Source organism: Phascolarctos cinereus, unplaced genomic scaffold (genome assembly GCF_003287225.1).
Source record: "Phascolarctos cinereus isolate Bilbo 61053 unplaced genomic scaffold, phaCin_HiC Scaffold_4;HRSCAF=312, whole genome shotgun sequence".
NCBI classification, from domain to species: Eukaryota; Metazoa; Chordata; class Mammalia; order Diprotodontia; family Phascolarctidae; genus Phascolarctos; species Phascolarctos cinereus.
The window spans coordinates 718,442,096-718,465,673 of NW_027555847.1; the positions used below are offsets into that span (position 1 = coordinate 718,442,096).

The 23,578-nt window shown below is 49.0% G+C and overlaps 1 protein-coding gene across 1 annotated transcript in view; it reads right to left on the reverse strand.

Moving 5' to 3' along the window:
* Nucleotides 1-23,578, reverse strand: part of LOC110215270 (acyl-CoA dehydrogenase family member 11-like) — a 30,922-nt gene that overhangs the window by 5,411 nt on the left and 1,933 nt on the right. Inside the window, exons 2-9 of the mRNA XM_078154407.1 lie at nucleotides 10,879-11,111; nucleotides 8,097-8,196; nucleotides 7,206-7,323; nucleotides 6,982-7,124; nucleotides 6,222-6,371; nucleotides 5,180-5,274; nucleotides 3,120-3,219; nucleotides 2,360-2,500 (exon numbers count right to left, since the gene is read on the reverse strand). Of these exons, the coding sequence (XP_078010533.1) occupies nucleotides 2,360-2,500; nucleotides 3,120-3,219; nucleotides 5,180-5,274; nucleotides 6,222-6,371; nucleotides 6,982-7,124; nucleotides 7,206-7,323; nucleotides 8,097-8,196; nucleotides 10,879-11,111 (1,080 nt within the window). The remainder of the gene's footprint in view (nucleotides 1-2,359; nucleotides 2,501-3,119; nucleotides 3,220-5,179; nucleotides 5,275-6,221; nucleotides 6,372-6,981; nucleotides 7,125-7,205; nucleotides 7,324-8,096; nucleotides 8,197-10,878; nucleotides 11,112-23,578) is intronic.

Below are 23,578 nucleotides of genomic sequence, written 5' to 3' on the forward strand. Positions count from 1 at the left end.
CAAACAGAGAGTAATGGCTTGCCCAAGGTAACAGAGTCATAGATTGAAAGTTGGAAGGTCTTTAGAGGTCTACTACTCAAACCCCCTCAGAAACCCAGAGAGAAGCCAGGTAACATGAGTGATAAGCAGTACAGCCAGAATTTGAGCCCAGGTCCAAATCTAACTTCCTTATTTTACGGGGAAGCAGCAGGCTCAGAATGGGAAGATGACTTAGTCAGGGTTATACAGGGAGTTAGCGGCAAAGCTCAGTATGAAACCCGGGGGGGCCCTAATTCCCAGTAGCCCCTATACCCCCCGGGGTGGCAGAGGGAAAGGAGCTGCCCTGTGGTGGATCCAGGTCCTTAAAGTGCCCAGCAGCCTGAAGAAGCCAGGTCTTGGGGGCTGATGTCTGTCTGTCCTCATATCTGTTCACAGTGGGCTTGGGCAGACTGAGAACTAACTGCATAACTGAAAAGAGGCCTTGATCCTAAATTCTAGAGTCCTGAGATTCCAGGGGGCTGGAGTTCTAGTCCTTATTCACTAAACTGAGTCAAGTGTCCGCTGTGTTCCAGACCCCGGCTAGCCTAAGGGCCTTGATACAAAAACTTTGAATGTCTCTCCACTTTGGGGGGTTCACACCGGCACAAGTCGTTCCTGCCAGAAGGAACACGGAAAACATCTGCCTGAGATGAGAAAGTCTGGGGAAAGATAGCAAAGACCGGAGGGATGGGGAGGGCACAGCTAGTGTTTGCCTCCCCGCGGCCCTTTGCAGGCAGAGGATTCAGAAGGGAGAGGCAGAACTGAACAGCTGGTGTCTGAAAACTGGATTTGGCTTGGGGGATCACAGCTTAAAATAAAATGTAGGCTGGCAAGAATGAAATCTACCTAAAATACAGTAACAGTAATAATATCTGTGTCAATGTATTATGCAATATATGAAAAATAATATAATACGCATGTGTATACTGTTACACATGTATACATTTAAATGTGTGTTTACATATACACGTGCGTGTATTATATCTACTCCGTATATAGCATATGTATTATATACACATTCACGCAATATATACATGCATACGTACAGATTCAATATGCACATACATATGTGCATATATGTACATGCATGCATGCATATATGTACATGAGGGAGCTTTGCAGTCCAAAGAGCTTTAAACTGAAGAAGAAGGAAGAGGAAGAAAACTGCCTGTGTATATCCGCCAAGCTGGTTATCATAGTCTGTCAATAAACGTTTATTAAGTGCCTCTTATGTGACAGGCAGTTAGGTGGCTCAGTGGATAGAGCCTGGAATGAGAAAGACCTGAGTTCAAATCCAGCCTTGGACGCTTCCTAGCTGTGTGACCCTGGGCACCAATCGAAGGGCATGGCATGGTGCCAGAGTTATGGCGGCAGCTCAGAGTGAGCCGACACTGGCAAAGAATGCCGAGGGAAGAAGACTAGGACTTTGGGTTGTTTATTTGAAGCTGTTTGGGGAAAAGGGATGGTCCAAGCAGGGACCAAGGAGTGCCAATAAATAATGGAGAGGTCAGCTGCTCAACCTTCGCTTTGCTTGTTTGGGCTTGGCCAAAATGGCCAAGAGGGAGGTGTAGTCCCCAAGGCAAGGAAGGAGACGGAAATGGAGCCCTTGGCGGCCGCCAGAGAGATTTGAAAGAGAACCAAAGGAGCTTCGCCAGGACTGGAGAAGGGCAGATGGGCTGGGAAAGTGTGGGCAGGGAGCAGGATGGAGTCTGCCATCTATAGGCCAGTGCCCTTGACTGATTTCTGGGGAGATTATTAAAGACATGGTCGGGGAGCATCTAGAAAAGATGGTGGCTGCAGGCCTCTCGCCTCTGCCCGCTCAGACCGCGTTTGGGAGCTTGGATTTGGTTGTGAGGCAGCTTGGCACCAAGGCCTTGGATAAAGCTCTGGGCCTGGGGTCAAGATCTGAATTTAGATTGGACCTCAGGTGCTCACTAACTGTGTGACCTTGGGCAAATCGCTTCACCTCTGTCTGCCTCCGTTTCAATTGTAAATCGGGTTTAATAATTGCCCCTACCTTCCAGGGTCATGGTGAGAATCAAGTGAGGTAATATTTTTAAAGCTCTTAGGATGATGCCAGGCACACAGTAGGTGCTTAACAAATGCTGGTTCTCTTTGCACCTCCCCTCCCCTTTATATGGCACTTTAGAGTTTATACAACACACCCACAGTTTACAGATTAGGAAACTGAGGCCAAGCGCCTTTATCCGTAGCTACGCGGTAAAACCAGGACTAGAATCCGGGTCCTCTAGCTTCAAGGTAAGTGCCCTATCACATTGTGTCCCACCGCTTCTGGACAGAGAGGAGATAAGGCCGCGTCCTTGATCAGCTGGGCTCTCACCTGTTTTCCAGTGTAGAGCTTGGTCACGGAGGCCAGCAGTCGGAGGAGGTGAGAGTCCTGGGCACTGGCCAAGTTCGTCTCCTTCAGGCCGAGTAACCTGCCCACCTCCATGACCAAGAGGAAGCCACCCCGCGTCTGTACCTGCCGGGCCAGGGATGGGGGAGGGAGCTGTGGGAAGGATGGTGGCCCGAGGAGGGGGCACTGCCAGCCTGGGCTGGGCCGACTGGTGGCCGCCTCCCTGTGTGATCAACATGGGCCTAGCCCTGGCCCCAGAGGGGTGGTAGAGAAGGAGCCGCCCAACAATGCTGATTTCTGGCTTACTCTCACTCTTCTACCAGCCCACTTTGGCCTAGCACCCTCCTCCCTCAGAGAACGGGTCCTTGCAAGCATTCGCTCTCAACCCACCTCCTCTTCTGACAGATGAAAAACGGAGACCGGAGAGACTTGATTTTTCCCAGAATTGTGTGGCTGGTTAGTGGCAGCGCTGAGGCTACCCCCCACCCAGGCTTCCCCTCTTCTAGGTCAGTGAGACTGACATTCTATGGCTTGGATGGGGGAAGGGAGGAAGGGGTGTGAAGGCTCTCCGTCACTGCCTGTAGCCTAAGTCAGACTGCAGTCCCAGGTTCATCAGCCCTTCCTCCTGGGGGCTGGGGATGCCCTCTCTGCTGGAATGAATGGTGAGAGGCTGGCAGCTGCCTGGAAGGCGTCCTGCTCCTCTTAGGCTGAAGGCAGAGACCTGTGGCACTGGGGCTGCTCTCACCTCCATCCGGGCCAATATGTGGGTGTGCAGCGGGTGGTCTTTGAGGAACTTTCCAAACGCAAACCTCTTGGTGGCATACTCTCGGGCCATGGTGACCACCCTGGGGAGGAAGATAGAGTCGGGCTCCTGTGCATCCTTTACCTTTCCCTTACCCCAGTATGAAGGAGTCAGTATTTCCCATCATCCACTCTGGGCAACAAGGAATAATTAAAAACTCTCTCAACTCACTACAGCCATGGCTAATGCTGTCCTACTGTGGTCCAGTCTCCTCCACACTAGGACAAGCCCCTGGTGGTTAGAGAGGAGAGGGGTCAGTTTCTCAAGATGGGGCCAGGTAGTAAGTGGGTGGAAAGGGGTGGAATGTATGAGGTCTGCACTCCTATTCATGAATGGGCTTTGTGAGCCCCCATCCGGGAGAAGGACAGTGGGGTGTCTCTCCTCTTTTCTGGGTGCCCAGCTCCAGAAGGAAACCTTACAGGACAATGTCCTATAGCAAAAAGAATGTTGAGTGTGAATGCAGGTAGGACTGGTTTTTGAATTCTATCTCCTAAGCTTCTAGCTGTGTGGCCCTAGACAAATCCTTTGACCTCTCTGAGTGAGTTTTCTCAAATGCAAAATGGGGACAATTACATTTGCTTCCTGTTGTCTCATGGCTATTGTAAGGAAAGCACCTGTGTGCCCTCGGGACCTATGTGACGCTGGGCTACTCACTTCATGGGTCTGTGCCTCAGTTTTCTCATCACTTAAATGGGAGTAATGCTGTCAGCTATTGGAGGCAGCTAGATGGCTCAGCGGGTAGATCATTGGGCTTAGAGTCAGGCAAAACCAGGAAAATCCAGCCTCAGACCCTAGCTTGTGTGACCCTGCACAAGTCACTTAGCCTCCATTTGCCTTAATCCACTAAAGAACGAAATGGCAAACCCACTCCATACCTTTGTCAAGAAAACCCCATAGGGGTCACAAAAAGCTGAACAGGACTGGACAACAGTAACAATGATGCCATCAGCCCTAATTCACAGGGCTATTGGGAGGGGTGTGCTTTGTGACCACAGAGGATCAAAATGGGTGTTATTACCATCAGCCAGGGCGAGGCTCAGCAGCCCCAGGCCTTGGGGTCCCCAAAGTGGCTTGAAGGGGCACAGGAGCCCCTTTTGCTGCCAGATTCTGCATGCCCCCTTTCTTCCTTGACCCAGCCTTCCCCCGCCCCCTCGACCCCTCCATGGTCTCAGAGAGAGAGGCAGGATTGCCCAAAGGTCTTGAGTTCAGGTTTGAGTAGCACAGCTTTAGGAAAGACATGGGAGAGTGTCTGGAGGAGGGAAGGGGCCAGAGGCCTTTCCTATGAAGAACAGTTGAAGAAACAGGGTGCATGCAGCAGAAGCAGAGACCCGGGGGCCCAGAAGAGCCGTGTCCACGTGTTTAGCTTGGCCTATAAAACTGCAGGGTGCTTGAGGTCACATGGGTACTAATTAGAGATCTGTCAATGAGCTCTGGTCCTAGGATTTTAAACTGGGGGGAGACAAATCTCTGCTTTGTGGTCCCTGAACCTGTCAGTGGGGGGTGGGGGGGGCCTGTCTGCAAGCAGGGGCAGGATGACCCTGTAGGGTGCATGGTGTCTCTAGGTGCTGTTACTGTATAGATTGGTCTCCTGGTTCTGCTCACTTCCCCCTGCATCAGTTCCTCCAAGTCTCCCCAGGTTTTTCAGAAATCATCTTGCTTGTCATTTTTTCTTATAGCACAACAGTATTCCATCACACTCCTATCCCACTACTAATTCAGCCTTTCAGCAAAGAATGGGCATCCTCCTATCTCCCAGTTCTTTGCCACCACAAAAACAGCTGCTCTGAATATTTTCTTCAATCCCTTTGAGATCTAGGGGATGGCATTGAAGGGATTCTGGTTCAGGTCTGGGTCAGATTGGCAGCCACTGAGCTCCCTGTCTGGCTGTGAGAGTTAGAGATCTTTGGAAAGCCTTTTGTCCCCTTCTCCCTGCCCTGCCCTGTGTCTCCAAGTCTCGTAATTCTGCATTGGATGGCCCTAACGGGGCCTCACCCCCCATTCGCCTCCTCATGAAGCCCACGGCACATACGGCATTGTATATCCGGGTGATGGTCAGCATGTTGGCGATGGTGGCCACTCCCCGGCCCTCCTGGGATACCTAGTGGCAAGGCAGCTGCCATAAGCAAAGGGCATTTGGGCTCCCTGCACTTCCTACTGAGAGCAAGATGCCAGGGAGTGGCCACAATTACAACCCTAAACCCACCAGCGCCAGAGGGACAGAAGAAACCCTGCCCCAAATGAGATCATCACGTGTAAAATGTCTTGCAAACCTTAAAGCACTGTGTAATGCTAGCTATAACAGTAATTCTCATTATGACCATCCTATATACATGCTAGCTATAATAATTATTATGAAAGCATCATATAAATGCTACTTCTAATAATAATTACTAAAGAACTATGTAAACACTACCAATAATAATTCTCATGATTAAACACCATATAAATGCTACCTATAATAATTATTATTAAAGCATTATATAAATGTTAGCAATAATAATAATTCTCACTATTATTATAGCACTATATAAATGCTACCAATAACAGTAATTGTCATCATCATTTATATAGTGCCTACTGTGTGCTAAGCACTTAACAATTATCATTTCATTTGATTCTCACAACAATCCCAGGAGGGAAGGGCTGTTATTATCCCCATTTTACAGTTGAGGAAACTGAGTCAGACTGAGATGAAATGACTTACCTAGTAAGGGTCTGAGGCCAGATGTGACCTCAGGTCTTCCTTACTGTTGTTATTTGAAGTCAGCAAGAACTGGGTTCAAACCCCAGCTTAGCCACTGACTACCTGTGTGACCATGGGCCAGTCACTTCCGTCTTCCTCAGTCTCCCTCAGAGGGGGAGGGGGTTGGTCCTGTTCAAGGACTTTCAACATCCCTTCCAGTTCGGTGATTGGAATCCTAGAGGTGGCCTGGAATGGGGCAGACAGAAAGCCTTCTGCCCCCAGGTCAGGCCCAAGTAGAGAGAAGTGCTATCAGAGCCTGCAGACGCGACCCACAACCAGCACATCCTCTCCCGCCTCCTCACCAGATGTGCCCGGGCACCGTCCAGCAGCAGTTCGGCAGTGGCCAGCTGGCGGGTGCCCAACTTTTCCTTCAGACGTTGCACCTCCAGGCCATTCACCTGTCCCTGCTCGTCTTGCGGCTTCAGGAAGAAGAGGGACAGCCCCCTGGTCCCCTGTGGCACAGAATCTCCCTGTTGGAAGGGACCCTGGCGCCGCTCTAGAAATCCCCGCTACAGCGTACCTGACCAGCGCTCGCCTAGCTTTGCTTGCAGACCTCCAGAGACAGGCAACTCACCACCTCCTCAGGCAGTCCACCCTACTTAGGACTAGGGTTTGTCCTGTCTCGAGCCTAAACTGGCTCTTGGCCCCTTCTTCACCTCCCCCCCGCGGTTCTGCCCTTCATCCATCACGTGGTGGCCCCTTAGCTACCCTGAACCAGCACGTCTCCACACCGTGAGCCTGGTCCAAGCAAAGAATACCCACCTTCCTCACAGACAGACTGGAATCCCGATAAAGTTGTATATATTCTATGTGCTTTAGAGCTGGAGGGGGAGTTAGACACCATGGAGTCCAACTTTTTTTTTTTAATGCTGTCACAGAAAGGTTGGGGTGATTTGTCCAAGGCTGCACAGCGTTTGAGGGGGTACCTGAAGCCTGGGCTCAGAGCAGAGCAGAGAGGGGTCAGCAGCACCCACCTGGAGCCTTCGGGGGTGGGGCCAATCCCCAGAGCGCAGAGAATCCCGAGAGAACCCGGCTCCCTTATCCCTTATCTAGCATGCTGACCTTGGTGACGGATCCTTGAGCGTCCCTGATCCGGGCAAGGGCCAGCGTCATGTCAGCGTCTGTCGATGACGTGAACCACTTCAGGCCGAAGAGTTTGTACGTGCCATCTTCCTGCTTGAGGGCCACCGTCTCGGTGCCGTGGGCTGAGGAGAGAGATGGACTCCGGGTGGGCTCCAGCTGCGCCCCCAGAGCCCCTGAGCTCCTCCGCCTCTGGGCCCACTCACCCACATCAGAGCCTCCCTTCCGTTCGGTCATCCACTGGCCAGAGGTCCAGAAGTGCTTTGGGTCTCGTGAAGTCAGATGACCGAAAGCTTCCCCTGCTGCCCCTGAGGGGTTCATCACCTTCAGGGGATGAAATCAAAGAAGGCAAATGAGGGCAGAAAAAGAGGGAAGGAATAGAGCCTGGGGCAGTGAGCCCTCAGGAGACTTGGCCTTTCTTTGCATCCCCAGCACTTAGAACAGTGCCTGGGATTCAGTAGGTGCTTAATAAATGCTTGTTGATGGTGCCGGATAACGCTTTGGAGCCCCTTCGCTTGTGTCCCCTGAACATGACCGTTCCCTCTCCTGCCTGGGCTTTTGCAGATTATCCCCCCACTCCTTCCTCTACATGTTGAGATTCTTACTTCCGTTCAAGCATTGGCTGCGGTGCCCTCTCCCACAGGAGTCATTTGCCGATTGTCCTCCCCTCAAATTACCTTGTATTTATTTATTTATCTACATATGTGTTGTTTTTATTGTTTGCCCTCGGAAGAGGGTAAGCTCCTGGAGAACAGGGATTTCATTTTTGTCTTCATGTCTCCAGTGCCTACCACACAGTGGGCACTTTAAAAATGCTCACCAAGCCTCTAACTAGCCCCCATCTAAGTGTAGAGGCCATGGTCCCCCAGAGCCCCTTGGATGGATGCCTTAGCAGCTGGGTGCATGCAGCTGCACAGGAGCACGGGGCTGGGGTCTTCATTTTTTATTAGGAAGATGGAAAACCAAGGAGTCATCTGAAGTCAGAGGTTAAGCCACAAGGAAGTAAAGGAGCTGAAAGCCTCAGCCTGAGATCAGGGGTGGGGGGCAGAGGGGCAGGGACTGGGAGGACACCAGCTCTGAGTTCCTTTGGTTCTCACCTCCAGGACCCTAGCGGCACCATCAGTCATGGCCAGGGGGCAAATGAACATTCCAGAAGAGGGGGAGAACAGGAACAGCTTGGCCACCTGGTACATGCGGCTGGGGAACATGGAGAAAAGCCAGAGTCAACACAAGCCAGGATGGGCGAGGCCACGAGCAGCCTGGCTCCCCCCTGCCTTGAACCTCTATTTCAGAGTATCCTCTTGTCTCCCTGCTTGGCTGCCTGACTCAGAAGCAGCTTCCTGGACTCACTTCTTTCCTTTCTTTGGTGAGGCAGGGTAAGATTCCTACTTACAAAGGCTTTGTCTCTGGGCCTGCTCAACTTGAATGAATGAACAGGTGGATGGATGGCTAGATGGATGGACGAGCGGACAGGTGGGTAGATGGATGGGTGGATAAATGGATGGATGGGTAGATGGACAGATGGATGGATGGATAGATAAATGGATGGAGGGATGGATGAATAGATGGATAAAAGGATGGATGGATTGGATGGATAGATAAAAAGGTGGATAAATGGATGGATGGATGAATAGATGGATGGATAGATGACAAAAGGATGGATGGATAGATGAATGGATGCATGGATGGATAAATGGATGAATGGGTGGATGGATGAATAAAAAAGCATTTATTAAGCTCTTAGTATGTGCCGATTACTGTGCTTGAAACCAAACTTGTAATTTCTCAGGACAATGCCAGCTGGAGGCCCCTTGGATCTACTGACCACAGCAGGAATCACTATACTTCCCATAGGGGAAGAACTATTCTCTCGTGTTTGAAGCTCAGAGGACTCTTCTTCCCCCTTCAATAGAGGGGGAGACAAGGGAAGCAAAATGTAGCTTGTCCTGGCAAAGGGTCCTAAGGCACAAGTGGTCAGCCAGGCCTGGGCTGCTCTCCCTCCTCCCTTTTTCCTTGTAGACTCCTTAGGTGTCTTCGAAGCATGGCTGTAGTGCCACCTCCTGAGTGAGACCTTTCTTTTCCTAACTGTGAGGTATAAAAAGTTTGAGAGACATAGTTTCTGGGTAATTAATAATTTTATTAATAATTCTAGCATAATATTAATAAAAGGATGATCCTTTGGCTGTCTTAGACCAAAGACCCCTCATGGAGTCTACTCAACACTTATATGCCTTTGGAGAGGGGGTGTTGCTGAGGGCGGAAATCAACTAAAGAATTAATGAGATAATGAATATTATAATGAGAGGTGGACCTATTTTAATGAGGGTCTGGGGTACATGACTCTGATCACTCAATTTTGGTCAAAAAACCCTATCTGTATCCATATCACCCATCTGCCAAAAGGGAGAATCTGCATTTTCCCAGACCTGTTGGAGTAAAACACAACGGGCTGGAATCCATCAATTCACCTAACTTTGCCTTTTGAATAGATAATCTGAACTCTCCCTTTCAGTATCAGCCCTGCACTTCCTCAGCCCTGCCTGAGGAACCTACTTGCAGGCCATTTCTGAATGAGGAAGTAGAAAAAGGGAAAAACCTTGGTCCTAATTCAGTAATTAGTCATGAAATACGAGAGAAATAATCATTTCTCTCACAACACTGGGCCCCCTTGAAAATGATTTTGTCCATAATAGATGTGTACTTGCTCGGGTCGTGTCTTTCTCTCCCCTCTCCCCTCTCCTCCCCATTAGAGCATCAGCCCCTTGAGGACAAGAACCCCCGGCCCCTAGCACTGTACCTGGCGCTTACTGGGCCCTTAAGAGAATGAAATGCAGTAGAATGCCAATAGCGCCTTGGATACCATCAGTTTTTGCAGGTTGTGTCTCCCACGAGACGGAGAGCTCTCTGGGGCAGGGACTGGTTTTCGGTTGGTTGGTGTTTTTGTGTCCCCAGTACTTCGCTGGAGCCTGGCACACAGTAGGTGCTTAATAAATGCTTATTGACTGACGGACTAAATTGGGAAGGGATCTTAGAGATCCTCTAGCACGGTCACCTTATTTTGCAGAGGGGGAAACTGAGGCCTGAGGAAGGGAAGGGACTCCCTTGAGGTCACCCACCAAGCAGGCAGGCTTTGGAGGCGGGTCTCCTCAGGCAGCGCTTCACCCCCGACACAAAGCCAGCCTTTGCTTTCGGGAAGCACACGGCACCACACCAAGGCCGAAGTTTTATGTTCCTGCCTGTCTAATAATTTAGGAGGAAACCCTTGGGAATGGAATACAGATAGACCAGATTATGGGCCATTAGCCCTGGCTAATTATTTCTTTATGGCTCAGCACGTAGGCATGACTGACGGCCACGTTGACGAGTACAGAGCACGGCGGCTTCAGCGGCAGCTGGGGCCCCTCCAGAGGCAAGAAAGGAAAAGGGGGTTGAGACGCTCACTTCTGGGCTACAAAGCCCCCTTGCATATATGATCACGTTTGGGAATGCTTGGGCAGGCATTCTGCATTTGTCTAGACCAGCGCCTTCACTGATGTAGGGGAATCCCAGTTTGGGAACTCCTTCCTCCAACATAGAGCTGTTGTCTGCAACCAGTGCAATCCTAGACCTAGAGCCTCCAGACATCTCAGAAGCCATCTCATCCAGCCACCTCACTTTACAGATGGGGAAACTGAGGCCCAGTGAGGTCAAGTGCCTTGGCCAAGGTTGCACAGGCAGTCATCATCAGAGGTGGCATTTGAACTCGGGTCTCTGACTGCAGAGCTCTTGTCATGTCATTGCTTCCTCCCTTCTGACAGAACCAGCCCCAAACCCAGGGCTCCTTCCTCTGACCATGGGCCCCATGGGATGACCCTTGGGAACGTCCACCAAGGCTCTTACCTCCAACTGGAGTATTTCCTCTCGTAGCCTATGGCGATTAACCCCTCCTCAGCCGAAATCCCTTTCAGCTTCTTCCAAGCAGAGCAGGTGAGGATGTGGTCCACGTGCTGACCCCACCCATCAAACTGCTTCAGTCTGGGGGGCTTTGCTTCACATTCTTGCCCCAGGGAGAGGATCTCATCTGACACTCGGGCTCCAAACCTCTGCAGATCCTGATTCACTTCTGCAAACACCTGCAAAGAAGACGCCCCAGAATTTGGTGTGGGATCTCCCTTCCCAATTTGCATCCTTTCCTGAGGAGTGAAGAAATGGGGAAGTAGAGGGAACACTGAGAGAAGGTCCTACTGGATAGAGTGGCTTGGAATCAGAAGGACCTGAGTTCAAAGCCATTCTCGGAGAACTCCTCTCTGGGGGCCCCTCTGAACCTCAGTTTCCTCATCTATAAAAGGAAGATTAATAATAGTGCTTACCTTAACAGGTCATCATGGCACTCAAGTGAGATCATGTATATAAATCCCTTTGCAAACCTTAAGACGCTGTGTAAATGTCAGCTGTTTTGACATGCCTTTGGACAGGCCATCACCCAAGCCTGAAATGCTTTTCTTCCTCACCTCTACCTCTCAGAATCCTTGCTTCTAAGTCCCAACTCCTACAGAAAAGCCTGTCCTGATGCCCCCTGTTGCTGGCCCCCTTGCCCCTAGAGATTACTTTTATTACTTTAATTTTCTCTTCAGATATTGTTCTCCATCCCCAACCCCATAGAATGAAAATAGAGTATTATATAAGCCTCAAGCCAGATAGTCAAAGGCTTTCAAAACCCAACAAGGGAGTTTGTGTTTTATTAAGGAGGCAATAGAAAGTCAAGGAACGTTATCGAGCAGAGGAACGATATGGCCAGATGTGCTCTAGAGATATCAACTTAGCAACCATGGGGAGGATGAGCTGGAGAGGAGCAGGCCTAGAGACAGGAAGACCAATGAGAACAGTAATAGCTGCCGTAAGAGCTCAAGATTGTTAGACTGGATTGGATGGGGAAAATGTCGCACTGGGAGTCAGAAGGCCTGGCTTGGGGTCTCAGCTCTGCCTTGTCTAGGTCTCAATCTGTAAGTCCCAATATTTGATGGGCACCATATGACTCCTTCATAGAATTGCTATGACAACCATGTGGGGAAGTGGGGATGAAAGCACGGGATTTGGAGGTTGGAAGGGGTCTTGGCATCAACAGCTCACAGGATTATTGAGTTTAGAGCTGAAAAGAGACTGGAGACCCTCTAGGCCAGGAGGTCTTAATCTGTCTGGTGTCATGGACTCCTGGGCAGCAGTCTGGCGGAGCTTATGGAGTCCTCAGAATCATGTTTTTATTGCTGTTCAGTCATTTTTCAGTCATGTCCAACTCTTCATGACCTCATTTGGGGTTTTCTAGGCTAAGATACTGGAGGGCTTTGCCATTTCCTTCTCCAGCTCATTTGATAGAAGAGGAAACTGAGGCAAACAGGGTTTAAATGACTTGCCCAGGATCATACAGCTAGTAAGTCTGAGGCTGGATTTGAGTTCAGAAAGATGAATCTTCCTAACTCCAGGCCCAGCACTCTATACCACCTAGCTGCCCCAAGGAGCCCTTCACAGAATCACGTTTTTAAATACATAAAATACTAAGGATTACAAAGGAAACCAATTATGTTTAAAGTTATCAAAATACATTTTAAAAAAAGTTAATGAACCCCAGGTGAAGACTCCCTGATCTAGTCTAATCCCTTTATCATCACCACCACCATCATCATCATCATCATCATTATTTTTACAGACAAGGAAACTGGGACCCAAAAGCCACAGGAAAGTAGCAAAGTTTGAACTCAGCCCCGGTCCGATGACTGCAAAACCATCAGTCTTTCTACAGGACTTGGCTCTCTACTTCAATCTCTTTCTCTATTGTTGAAATGATAAAGGCTACACAATTGTAATTATTATTTATTTTATTGCTAACACTATCAGGCAGCTGGCCTTAGGGCCTGGAAGACCTGAGTTAAAGTCCTGCCTCTGACATATCGTGCTTGTGGGATCCTGAGCCAACTGGTAAGCATTTCTCTGGGGTTATTGAGAAGGTGTCAACTGGCCCTGGGAGAGGGAATTTCCTTGCTGGAAGCTTTTCTACCTAGTGAATCCATTCCCCTACCACCCTATCCATTGTTCCCCGACCCAGATAAATTCACAGCTCTAGTGTGGAGGGACATTCGGAACAGACCTGGCTATTTCCCACCGGTTCGGATCAGAAGACCTGCCCTTGCCAAGCCCTGCCCGCCCCTCCCTTCCTTGCCTTCCTTGCCACAGTCATAGTCACCAGCCTAAGTGGTCCCTGGTGCCAGCCTCTCCCCTAGACTATTGGGCAGCCAGGGCTGGGCAGCTGGGCTCCAGTCTCTCTGGGCTCCCATCCACCCTGGGTGTCATCGCCAGATTAATCTTCCTAATGTGCGGCTCTGCCCTGCTCAGAACCCTGCTGAATCCAGTCCAGACTCTGCTGCTTGTCATTTGTGCTGCCCGTCCCCCCAATCTGCTCCCAAATTACTTTTCTGGCCCAATTTCCCACTGTTCCCCCTCCCCGCTTGCTCCCCTTCTCCACTTCAGCCTAGCTGGACTTCTCAGCTCCTCAAACTGGGCCACTCTTTTCAGCCCTCTTCTCCCTCCCCTCTCATCCTCCTTCCAGCTCCAGCCATTCAAGCTTTCTGATCCTTCAAGTTCTATCCCAAGTGGCAAGCACCTCGTCCATGAAGGCTCCCACCACACCCGGAGGTGGAAGTGGCTGTTCTCTCTGCTGATATCTCTTAGCAGTCTTTCTCTCTCATGCACTCACAACAATACTTCAAGGACCTGTGTGGGATGTCATTAGAGGCAGATAGGTGGTATGGTGGCTAGAGCTTTGGGCCTGAGTTCAAATCCAGGTTCAGATATTCCCTGTATGACCCTGGGCAAGTCCCTTAATCTCTGCTTCAGTTTCCTCAACTATAATATAATAATAGCACCTACCTCACAGGGATGCTATAAGGACAGAACTGAGATGCTATTTGTAAAGTCCTTACACCATGCCTGGCACATAGTAGGCATTTAATAAATGCTTCCTTCTTTCCTCCCTCCTTTCCTTTGCTTCTTCCTTCCTTTGCTTATTCTTTCCTTCCTCCCTTCCTTCCTTCCTTTCTTCCTTCCTCCCTTCCTCCCTCCCTTCCTTCCTTCCTTCCTTTCTTCCTTCCTCCCTTCCTACTTTCCTTCCTTCTTTCCTCCCTTTCTTCCTTCCTCCCTTCCTCCCTCCGTTCCTTCCTTCTTTCCTCTCTTCCTTCCTTCCTCCCTTCCTTCCTACTTTCCTTCCTTCTTTTCTCTCTTCCTTCCTTCCTTCCATGGGGACATTCCCTCAACTGGTGAATTGAATTAACATAAATAAGTGTGAGATGACTCAGAGATTCCTGGTGATTCTTTCATGGTTATTGTAGAAGGGAGGTGTGAACACTCACTCCCCCCAACCAATTAATGTAATTACTGAATCCTTGGGCATCTCTATTCAATCAATCAATCAATCAAAAATGTATACTAGGTATGAACAGGTCCTTAATCAATTTGGGAGGAGAGAAGTACTTTGATCATTGGATGAAATTAGCTGACACCACACAGCAGTTGCATTAGAATTAGCTGAAAGGATCAGACACAGCTCTGGGCCCATGTAGATCAGAGCCAGCCTGGAGCATTCCAGAAGCAGATTCCAACAGGTGGCCAGTCTACTGCAGGAACAACCCTACCCAAGCCCCTGTGGGGGACGTTCTGGGAGGAGGGGAAGAAGAGTCTCTGTCTCCTCACCTCACCATCAAATGAGTTACTATCTGCAGAGGGCTTAGCACAGTACTGGCACACAGTAGGAGCTTACTGCTTCCTTCCTCCCTTTCTCTCTCTGTCTCTCTCCTTCTCTGTCTCTCTCTCTCTCCTCTTTCTCCTTCCTTCTTTCTTTCTCTCTCTCTCTCCTTTCTTTTTCTCTCTCCCCCCTCCCTCTCTTTCCCTCTCTCCTCTCTCTCATTCTTTCCCTCTCTGTGTCTCTCCCTCCCCCTTCCCCTCCCCCCCTCTCTCCCCCCTCCTCTCTCTGTGTCTGTGTCTCTGTCTCTCATCACCATCCTGATCATTGCCCATACCAAAAACACCTTCCCCTGCCCGCCCCCACCCCATTATACCATAAGCTGCTTGAGGGCAGGAATGTTGATGTCTCTCACCTTTGCATTTGTGTAACACCCCTTCTAGGTTGCACACGCACAAGAGGGCAGCTGCTACCTCTGGGTGGCTACTTCTGAAGCCAAAGCTTATGAGCCCCCACTGGTATGCTTCCATTAACTGGCTGCCCATGGACATACTTACAGCTAGGTCTCAGTTAGTGTGAATGATTTCCCTGAAGTGGTCAAATGCATTCAAGTTCACACTGTTTGAAGTTATAACGATATAAAATATGGTTCAAATATGGTCTCAGATACTTACTGTGTGACCCTGGACAAGTCACTTCACCTTTGTCTGCCTCAGTTTCTTCAACTGTAAAATGGGAAGAATAATAATAGCACCTTACCTTCCAGAGTTGTGAGGAGCAAATGAAATATTTGTAAAGTGCTTAACAGTGCCTGGCACAAAGTAGGTGCCTAATAAATGTTTCTTTCTTTCCTTCTTTCCTTCTTTCCTATACTTCTATCCATCTCTGGAGTGTATGTCTTTGCTACTCATGGATGTAGGGTCTATTACTGGTCAATGAAATGCCTTTCAAAGCTACATGAAAAGGCCTCCTCCCCAGAAAGCTTCTGACTCACCTAGTAGCCAAGTCCCCAGAGCTCAGATCTTTAAAGGCCCCAGAGACATGGCTCATTTTTGCTCTTCCTTTAAGGCTTTTCTACCTTTTAATTCCCAAAGATGTTCATGTGTCACAAAGGGATCAACGTTAGGTTTAATTTAACACCTTGTGATTATATCCAGAACCTTCCTTTCTTTCTTTCTTTCTTTCTCTTCCTTCCCACTCTTCTTCCTTCCTTCCTTTCTCTTTCTTTCTGTCTTTCTTTCCCTTCCTTCCCTCCCACTCTTCTTCTTTCCTTTTTCTTTCTTCTTTTTCCTTCTTTCCCTCCCAGTCTTCTATCTTTCTTTTCTTTCTCTTTCTTTCTTTCTTTCTTTCTTTCTTTCTTTCTTTCTTTCTTTCTTTCTTTCTTTCTTTCTTTCTTTCTTCTTTCTGTCTTTCTTTCCCTTCCTTCCCTCCCACTCTTCTTCTTTCCTTTTTCTTTCTTCTTTTTCCTTCTTTCCCTCCCAGTCTTCTCTTTCTTTCTTTCTTTCTTTCCTTCCTTCCTTCTTTCTTTCTCTCTTTCTTCCTTTTTCTCTTTCTTATCACACCACAGCAAGCTTCAGAAGTGCACATTTCCAGTCACAGCAGCATCTGTGCTGCCTGACATTAGAAGCCTCACGTGGGCCCTGGAGCCCAAGCTCTGGAGGTGCCTCTGTACCGTTTCTTTATCCTGCCTGAGTCATTCAGAATACAGCTTCTACTGTCCAGAGATGAAGGCTGAAAGGACACAGCAGGGAAAGTGATGGACCATCTGGCTTCATGAAGGAATCTCACCTAAGAAATGCAGAGGGGCAGGGGAAAGGTATTGAGGGGAAGATTACAGGAAAGCAGAAAGCCAGGAAATGTGTTAGGGAGACAGAGGATAAATGCAGGCTGCCTGACCCTTCCTTTGTCCTCTGGGATTGAACCTGCTCCTCTGCTTATCTCCTGGCTCATTTTTCTTCCCTTCTTGCCTGGCAGTATGATGGGCTGGGCCTGAAGACGTGAGAAGCATGGTAAACAAGGAAAGTGAGGCTGAAAGGAGGACATGTCCCTCTAGGGACTGAGAAGAGCCCATTAACCCATTCCTGGGAGGAAAAGAAAGGGACAGAGGCCAGGTGGGGAGTGGAGTCTAGTCGCTGCAACTCTGGCTTTTCTTACCAATTAAAAAAAGGATAGAGAAAAGGTGGCCAAACAAGCATTAATACCTCCTTTTAAACAGTCAGAGCACCCACCACCCCCAACCATAGAGATGTCCGAGGCCAATGGCAGCACCATAAAACTGAAAATGTCCCACCATGATTCCCAAGATTAGTTTCCTTCACTTAAACTGACAGATAAAACAAAAGCCAGATGCTGGATTTGGAATGAGAGCTGCGTTCACGTTCTGGATTTGCCACTTATTAGCTGTGTGATATTGGGTAAGTCATATAACTTTTCTGTGCCTCAGTTTCCCCATCTGTAAAGTGAGGTAGCTCTACTAGAAATCTAGAGTCCTTTACAACTCTCTCTGGGATCCTATGGGTCTGGGGTAGGGACTAGGATGAATGAGGTTTGGTAGGAAGAAGAGGGGTGAAGTTGTACCCCGACTTTGCTGATGTTTCTGGGGAGGAGGTGCTGCAGAGACAGGTTCTGCCAGTTCCCCCACGCAGCCTTTCTTGCATCTGTCCCCTCCTCTCTGTTCCCTCAGTCACCCAGGCGCTCATTACCTTCTCTCCTGGCCCACCCCCAGCCCATCCATCAGATTCACTGCCAGAGTAATCTTCCTTATGCATGCATGCGTGGGGCTGGTCATGGCATCCACTGCCTCAAAGCCTTCAGTGACAAATGACGGTGAGAGAACAGAATGGAATCTTACCAGGCTAGGAGGAAGAATCCAATCTGGTGTCAGAACCTCTCTCCTCTACCTTCACACCTTTCCCATTCTTCCCTACTCTCCACTCCCGGGGTCATCCCGCAGGTGCAGACCCTTATCCCCTCACGTCTGGGTTACTGCGATAGTTGCTGGGGGGTCTCCCTGCCTTGTCTCCCCACTCTAGTCTGGCCTCTGCTCAAGATGCCAAAGTGACCTTTCCAAAGGGCAGGTCTGAGCCGAGTCCTTGAAAGAATTTCACGCTATCTGGTTCTGACGAATATAAAAGATGGGATAGAGCCTGGACTCGCGATTTCATCGCTTCCTCGACTATGCGGGTCAGCACCTTCTTTGTACTTAGAGACAGGATGAGGGACTTGTCCAGGGCCACACAGTCAGTAAGTAAAAGGAAAGCTTGGTTTGAAAGGGACAGTGAATCCCCAGATTCAGACAAAAACAGCCCCCTCTGAGCCTGCTGCTGGTTTCTGTTCAGAGCAGAGCGTCCTCCTCCAGACCCGTCCCTGACAAGGTCAATCAAGCAGACTTGACAATTAGAGCCCCTGTCGTTCCCTGGCCCGGTTCATTAAGCCCCAGGCTTTCCCCAGCAGCTCCGCCGCCCACACCTGCCAACCTTCCTCGGCCTGTCAGGAAGATGAATGAAGGAAGCGGGCAATGAGAGCTCGGCCCTCCTGGGAGTGGGCGTGGGTGAAGGGACGCTGAGCCTTGTGGCTATCCACCAAGCCATCACTCTGGACTGGGTGGGCCCCGGGACGAGCTGGGGTGGTGGCAGCTTTGGGAGTTCTGTGAGTGGTTCATAGGGAGCCAACTTTCTTATCTGCTCGTCTTCCTCGGGCAGCAAGACAGGCTAAGAGTCAAGCTGGAAACCCTGACCCTTCTCCCTTTGAGAAACAGCTAAGTCATGAAGACAGCAACAGAAATGTATTCAAAAGAAAACACCCTAACCCAGTGAGCGAGCCAGTGTGGCCAGCTTCCACGCAGAGGCATGACTGACAGTCTCAGGGAGCTGGCCTGGAGTCCACGGGCCCAGATCTGTACCATATTTCTGTTCACTGGCTCCTCAGGTGACACCAGCCAGGTCACTCCTCCCCGAGCCTCTGTTTCCTCATCTGCAATATGAGGGTTTTGGGGTCCCTTCCAAGCCTAAATCTATGATTCTCCATGGGTCCTACTTTTCTCACCTCTGAAATAAGAGTGTTAGATTAAAGCACCAGGTAATGTAGGAATTAGAGGTGTTGTCCCAATTTGCATATGAAGAAAAATGAGGTCCAGAGAGGTTAAATTTCTTAAAGGCAGCATGGTATGATGGCTAGAGAGTGGGCAGTGTTGGACTAGGTGTCAGGAAGACCTGCATTCCAATCCCACCTCAGACGTTTTCTAGCCACAGGACCTCATCTAATGAAGAGGCTGGACTCTGTGGCCTTTTAGGGATCTGCAGGTTCTAGATCTGTGATCCAACCACTTCTAAATTCCCTTCCAGCTTGAAACCCTCTAGAGGCAGGATTTGGACTGGGTCTCTCCTGTTTGCAAATTCAAGGCTAGAGTGGGGGCCTCCCTTCCCTTCCACTCAGATCTCCTTACTACGGTGGTTGAAGACCATGGCAAGAGGAGGATGTCCTGGGGCAGAGGGGAAGGGAGGCAGAAGACCTTCTCCAAATGCCAGATCTCTGGATAAGCTGCAGCTTCCTGATCTGTAAAATAGGGCTGGGCGATTGGCCAGAAAACCTCCCCCCCCCCAGAGCGTTTTCCTTCTCTTCCGCCTCTCTCCCCTCTATCTTCCACACAGTGGACAAAGTGACATTCCTAAAGACTATGTCACTCTTCTACCTTCCGTAGCCCTGAAGGCCTCCAGGATCAAGGCCTTTCCATGTTTGCCTCCTAAGGCCCTTCACAATCTTTTTCTAACTTGTTTTTCTGAACTAATTACACATTACTCCCATTCAGGCACTCTTCCTTGTAGCCAAGCTGGCCTACCTTTGGTGGGGGATGGAGAACAGGGTTTGGACAATGGTAACTGGATGGGGTCAGTATGTCAGGGTGAATGTACGTTAATCATTGCCCAAAGAGTTCAGGCCGTGATCCCTGTCCATAGGGGTTCAGCCGAGGGGAGGGGTGTCAGGGAGTTGTCTGAGGGCACCAGGGGGCTGTGTTTTTGGGAGGCAGGAGGTTGTGATGGGGGAGGGTGCCCGAGTGGGGGCAAAGTCTTGTGGTACTGTGTGTGATAGAAGATGGGAAGGTGTGAGCCCCTGTCAGACACTGTTAACCTGAAAGTCATGACTCCACAAGACAAGGGGAGTAACTTGATTTACTATAAGAGAAAGGCACATGAGTATGGGAACTCCTCATACCAAGGAGCCTGCCCTACAGACCAGCCTTGAATACTTATGGGTACAAAAAAAGTGGAGGCCTCATGGGATGACTGGAGGACAATCCTCCTAAATTCAGTTGCAAAAAAGTCACTGTTATGTTAGTTTATGGCAAGCTTCATCTCTGGCCCCTCTGCAATATCAGTTTATCAACTAGTACTTATCAAGGGCTTGCTCTATGCCAGGCATTGTCTTAACTGCTTGGGATGCTAAGAAAGGCAAAAATAATCCCTACCTTGAAGGGACTCATGTTCTAATGCAGGAGACAACACATAGCACAGAGATGGACTTGTGCAGGGGGAGAAGAGGAGGTCCCCATTTGAAGGTGGCATTTGAACTAAGTCTTAAGACCTTCTTTTAAAAGTTAAAAATTCTAAAAGTCAAAGATGGGGAGTAGAGCATTCCAGGCATGGCTAACAAAATAATGTGGAAGACCTCCTAGCTCCGAGCCCCCACAGTTATAGGGTGGCTGAACAAGAAGAGTCTAGGGGGCAGCTACGCAGCACAGTGGATGCGCACAGTGGATAGAGCCCCAGCCCTGAGTTCAAATGTGACCTCAGACCAAACACTTGATTGACACTTACTAGCTGTGTGACCCTGGGCAAGTCACTTAACCTCAACTGCCTAAACCCCCCCCCAAAAAAAACAAGAGTCTAGTATCTGGAAGCTAAAGAAGAGAAAGTAAGAGAAAATCACTTTTCTGAGCAAGAAATGTCAGCCAGGCAATGGGATGCTAGATGTCACCTGACTCAATCAGGTTTTCAAGGAAATGGGACCCAAGCATTAGCACTCTGAGGGCCGTGTTTTTGTATTTAAGGGGCGCTGGAGCTCTCTTCTTAATCAGGCAACAGTATTCTGAAGGACACTGATGAAGGAGAAACCCAATAACCCCTGAAGTGGGACAAAGAAAAGGTCAGCTCCCAGCTCATCATCTGTCCAGGGGATGAGGGACCGGCTATATTTCTGTCCACAGGGACTTGGGAGCTCTTTCGTCCTCCTGCCTTTTTATAGAATTTCCAATTTATATTTCAGGTCTTAATTCACTGTTGGGTATCCAACAGGAAGATGCATCCTCCTGTAGCAGGGGGTGGGTGGTGATTTCCCCGATGTGGGTGTTTCTCCCACTGATACAGACTTCAACCTGTCCACGCTAGCCTTTCCTGCATGACTCATAGCCCATCTGGGTTGTCCCAACGTACTGGGGATCCTTTCTCAAGGATGCCCCAGATTACAAAGATACCAATGGTCCAATGGTCATTCCTCACTCTTGCCCATCTTTCACCCCTCCTCCGCTTTTTAAAAAATCCTGTCTTTGGAGGCAGAGAACAACAGGATGGATTGCCTTTGGGAAACTTCGAAGTTCTTTTAAATGACCTCAAACTTCTTCCTGAAACAAAGGCCTTGTTTTTTAAAGCCAATATTATTCTGGTTTTGCATAGCTGTGAGTCACGGACCACTGCAGTCTCCAAAGACACGAAGGTGAGGATCACCCAGAGGGTAATAGAGAGAGACACATGGTAGGTGGGCGTGAGCTGGCTGCAGCACATTGCAAATCAGGATTTATGGAGTGGGGTAAAGGATGTTGTCCAAGAAACGCAGTATCTGAGGGACTGGTGTTTTGAAAAGATCCAGTTTTGATTACAACTACGAATCATGGAAAGACAAAATAACAGTAACTGAGACTAGTGGAGGGTTTTAAAGTCTAGTGGAGGGTTTTAAAGTCTACAAAAGCTCTTTGCATCGATGGTCTCATTTTAACTTCACATTTGAACCCTGTAGGCATTACTATCCCATTTTACAGATGAGGAAACTGAGTCTCAAGATGTTATGTGACTTGTGCTTATAACAATTAGAGTCAGAGATGGGATTTGAACTCAGGTCTTCTTGATTCCAACTCTATCCCCTGTGTCCCCCAGAAGGATTGCAATAATGGGTGACCCAAAGGGCATGGTTGCATAAGGCTTCAGCAGGTAAATTGTGTTGGCTGGTTTATGAGAAGTGACATAAAAGCTTTGTCTCCAGGGCTATCTACTGAGCCCACACATAATAGATACTTAATAAATGTATGGTTGATTGGGAAAGGAGGCCATGCAACCATGGAGCAGTAGTGAGGTATCACTAATCAACTGCCTGAGAGCTACGCTGGGGTCTGAAGGAAGGCCTCTGGGCTGTTGTGAGGTTTTCTAAGGAGGATTCAGGGGAGACCTGGAGCAAACAACAAGCACGGATGGTTGGTAATCTGCACTGGTGGGCCAAGTGCCCACATGAAGGCACCCAAGTATCCCAACCATATGTTCTTTAAGGGTTGCACAATCCTAGTTCCAGAGCTGGGCCGACTTGCATTTTACAGATGAGGAGATGGAGGCACTTTGCCCAGAAGGCATCAGGTGTGGGATTTGGACCCGAATCCTTGGCTGTAGAGGCAATGACCTTTCTACTGTACCTTAGTTGAATGAGAGGTCACCAAATAGGTTTCTACAGTCTTGTTATTTGAAAACTGCTTCAGCTAAACCAATTCAATCCTTTTTTTTGTTTGGTTTTGCTTGTGGGGAGAGAAGCTTCTAAGTATGAAAATGAACAATGAAGCTGATTAAGCCCTAATTCCTTGGGCTGGCTTTAATCAGAAGCACAGTGGAATAATGCTTCTGGGAACGCCTTTGATTGGAAAAATGGGGCCTTGGGCCTTAGGGATTTTAACATCAGCAGGGCCTGGGCTGGGTGGCAGGCTGCACAATGATTATAGGATGTGAAGGCTTTCATTATTTCAGAACCAAACCAGGCCAACCTGACCTAGAAGGATCCTTATTAGAAAGACACACACCTATCAGACTGATTTTTCATCACTCCACACGAGCAGTGGCCGGGCCTCCACCCTGCATGCAGGTGCCGGCTCTCAGATGATGCTTGCTGTGGGGGTCCCGGTCCAATTCACATTCATCCCTCCCAGGGCCACCTCGAGAAGTTTAGCGGTTCTGCCACCATCCAACATGGGATCGCGACATTCAGAGGCCTCTGTACTGTCATACTCATCTTTGGCTTTTAAAACCACCTGACTCCCTGGGCCTTGTACGGGGTGATACAGATGTAAACCTGACAACTGTGCCTTGAATTCAGAGAGGGCACTAACGGAATTTGGCAAGGATAAACAACTCTATTCAGAGACCACTTGATAATCAGCATTTCTTGAGGGATGGAAATGGCAGCATAGGAGTAAACATCTCATCAGTGAGTTAAACGCCTAACGTGTCAAGACAGGCGCCACTAGATTGGTATTCACCGAGCCAAGGCCATCCAATGGACAGAACACCGGGCTGGTGGGAAGGGGCGGGGACTCCTCCATTCCACAAACATTCATCACACAATTATGATAACAATTGCAGCAGTGAGCACATGCTGGCTGGATGACACTGTCTACCTGGTGGATGAGGAAGGCCTTTTGCACCTCACCTAAGTGTGTGTGTGATTCTACATCACTCAGCTATTGTGGAATTTCACAGAATTATGACTCTTTATGCTCAATAGGATTACATGTGATTTCATGTGTGTGCGGAACCAATAGACATGTAATATAGACAACTGCCTGTGGGTCTGGGCTAGAGATGGACAGATGATGGATGGATGGATGGATGGAAAGAGAGATAG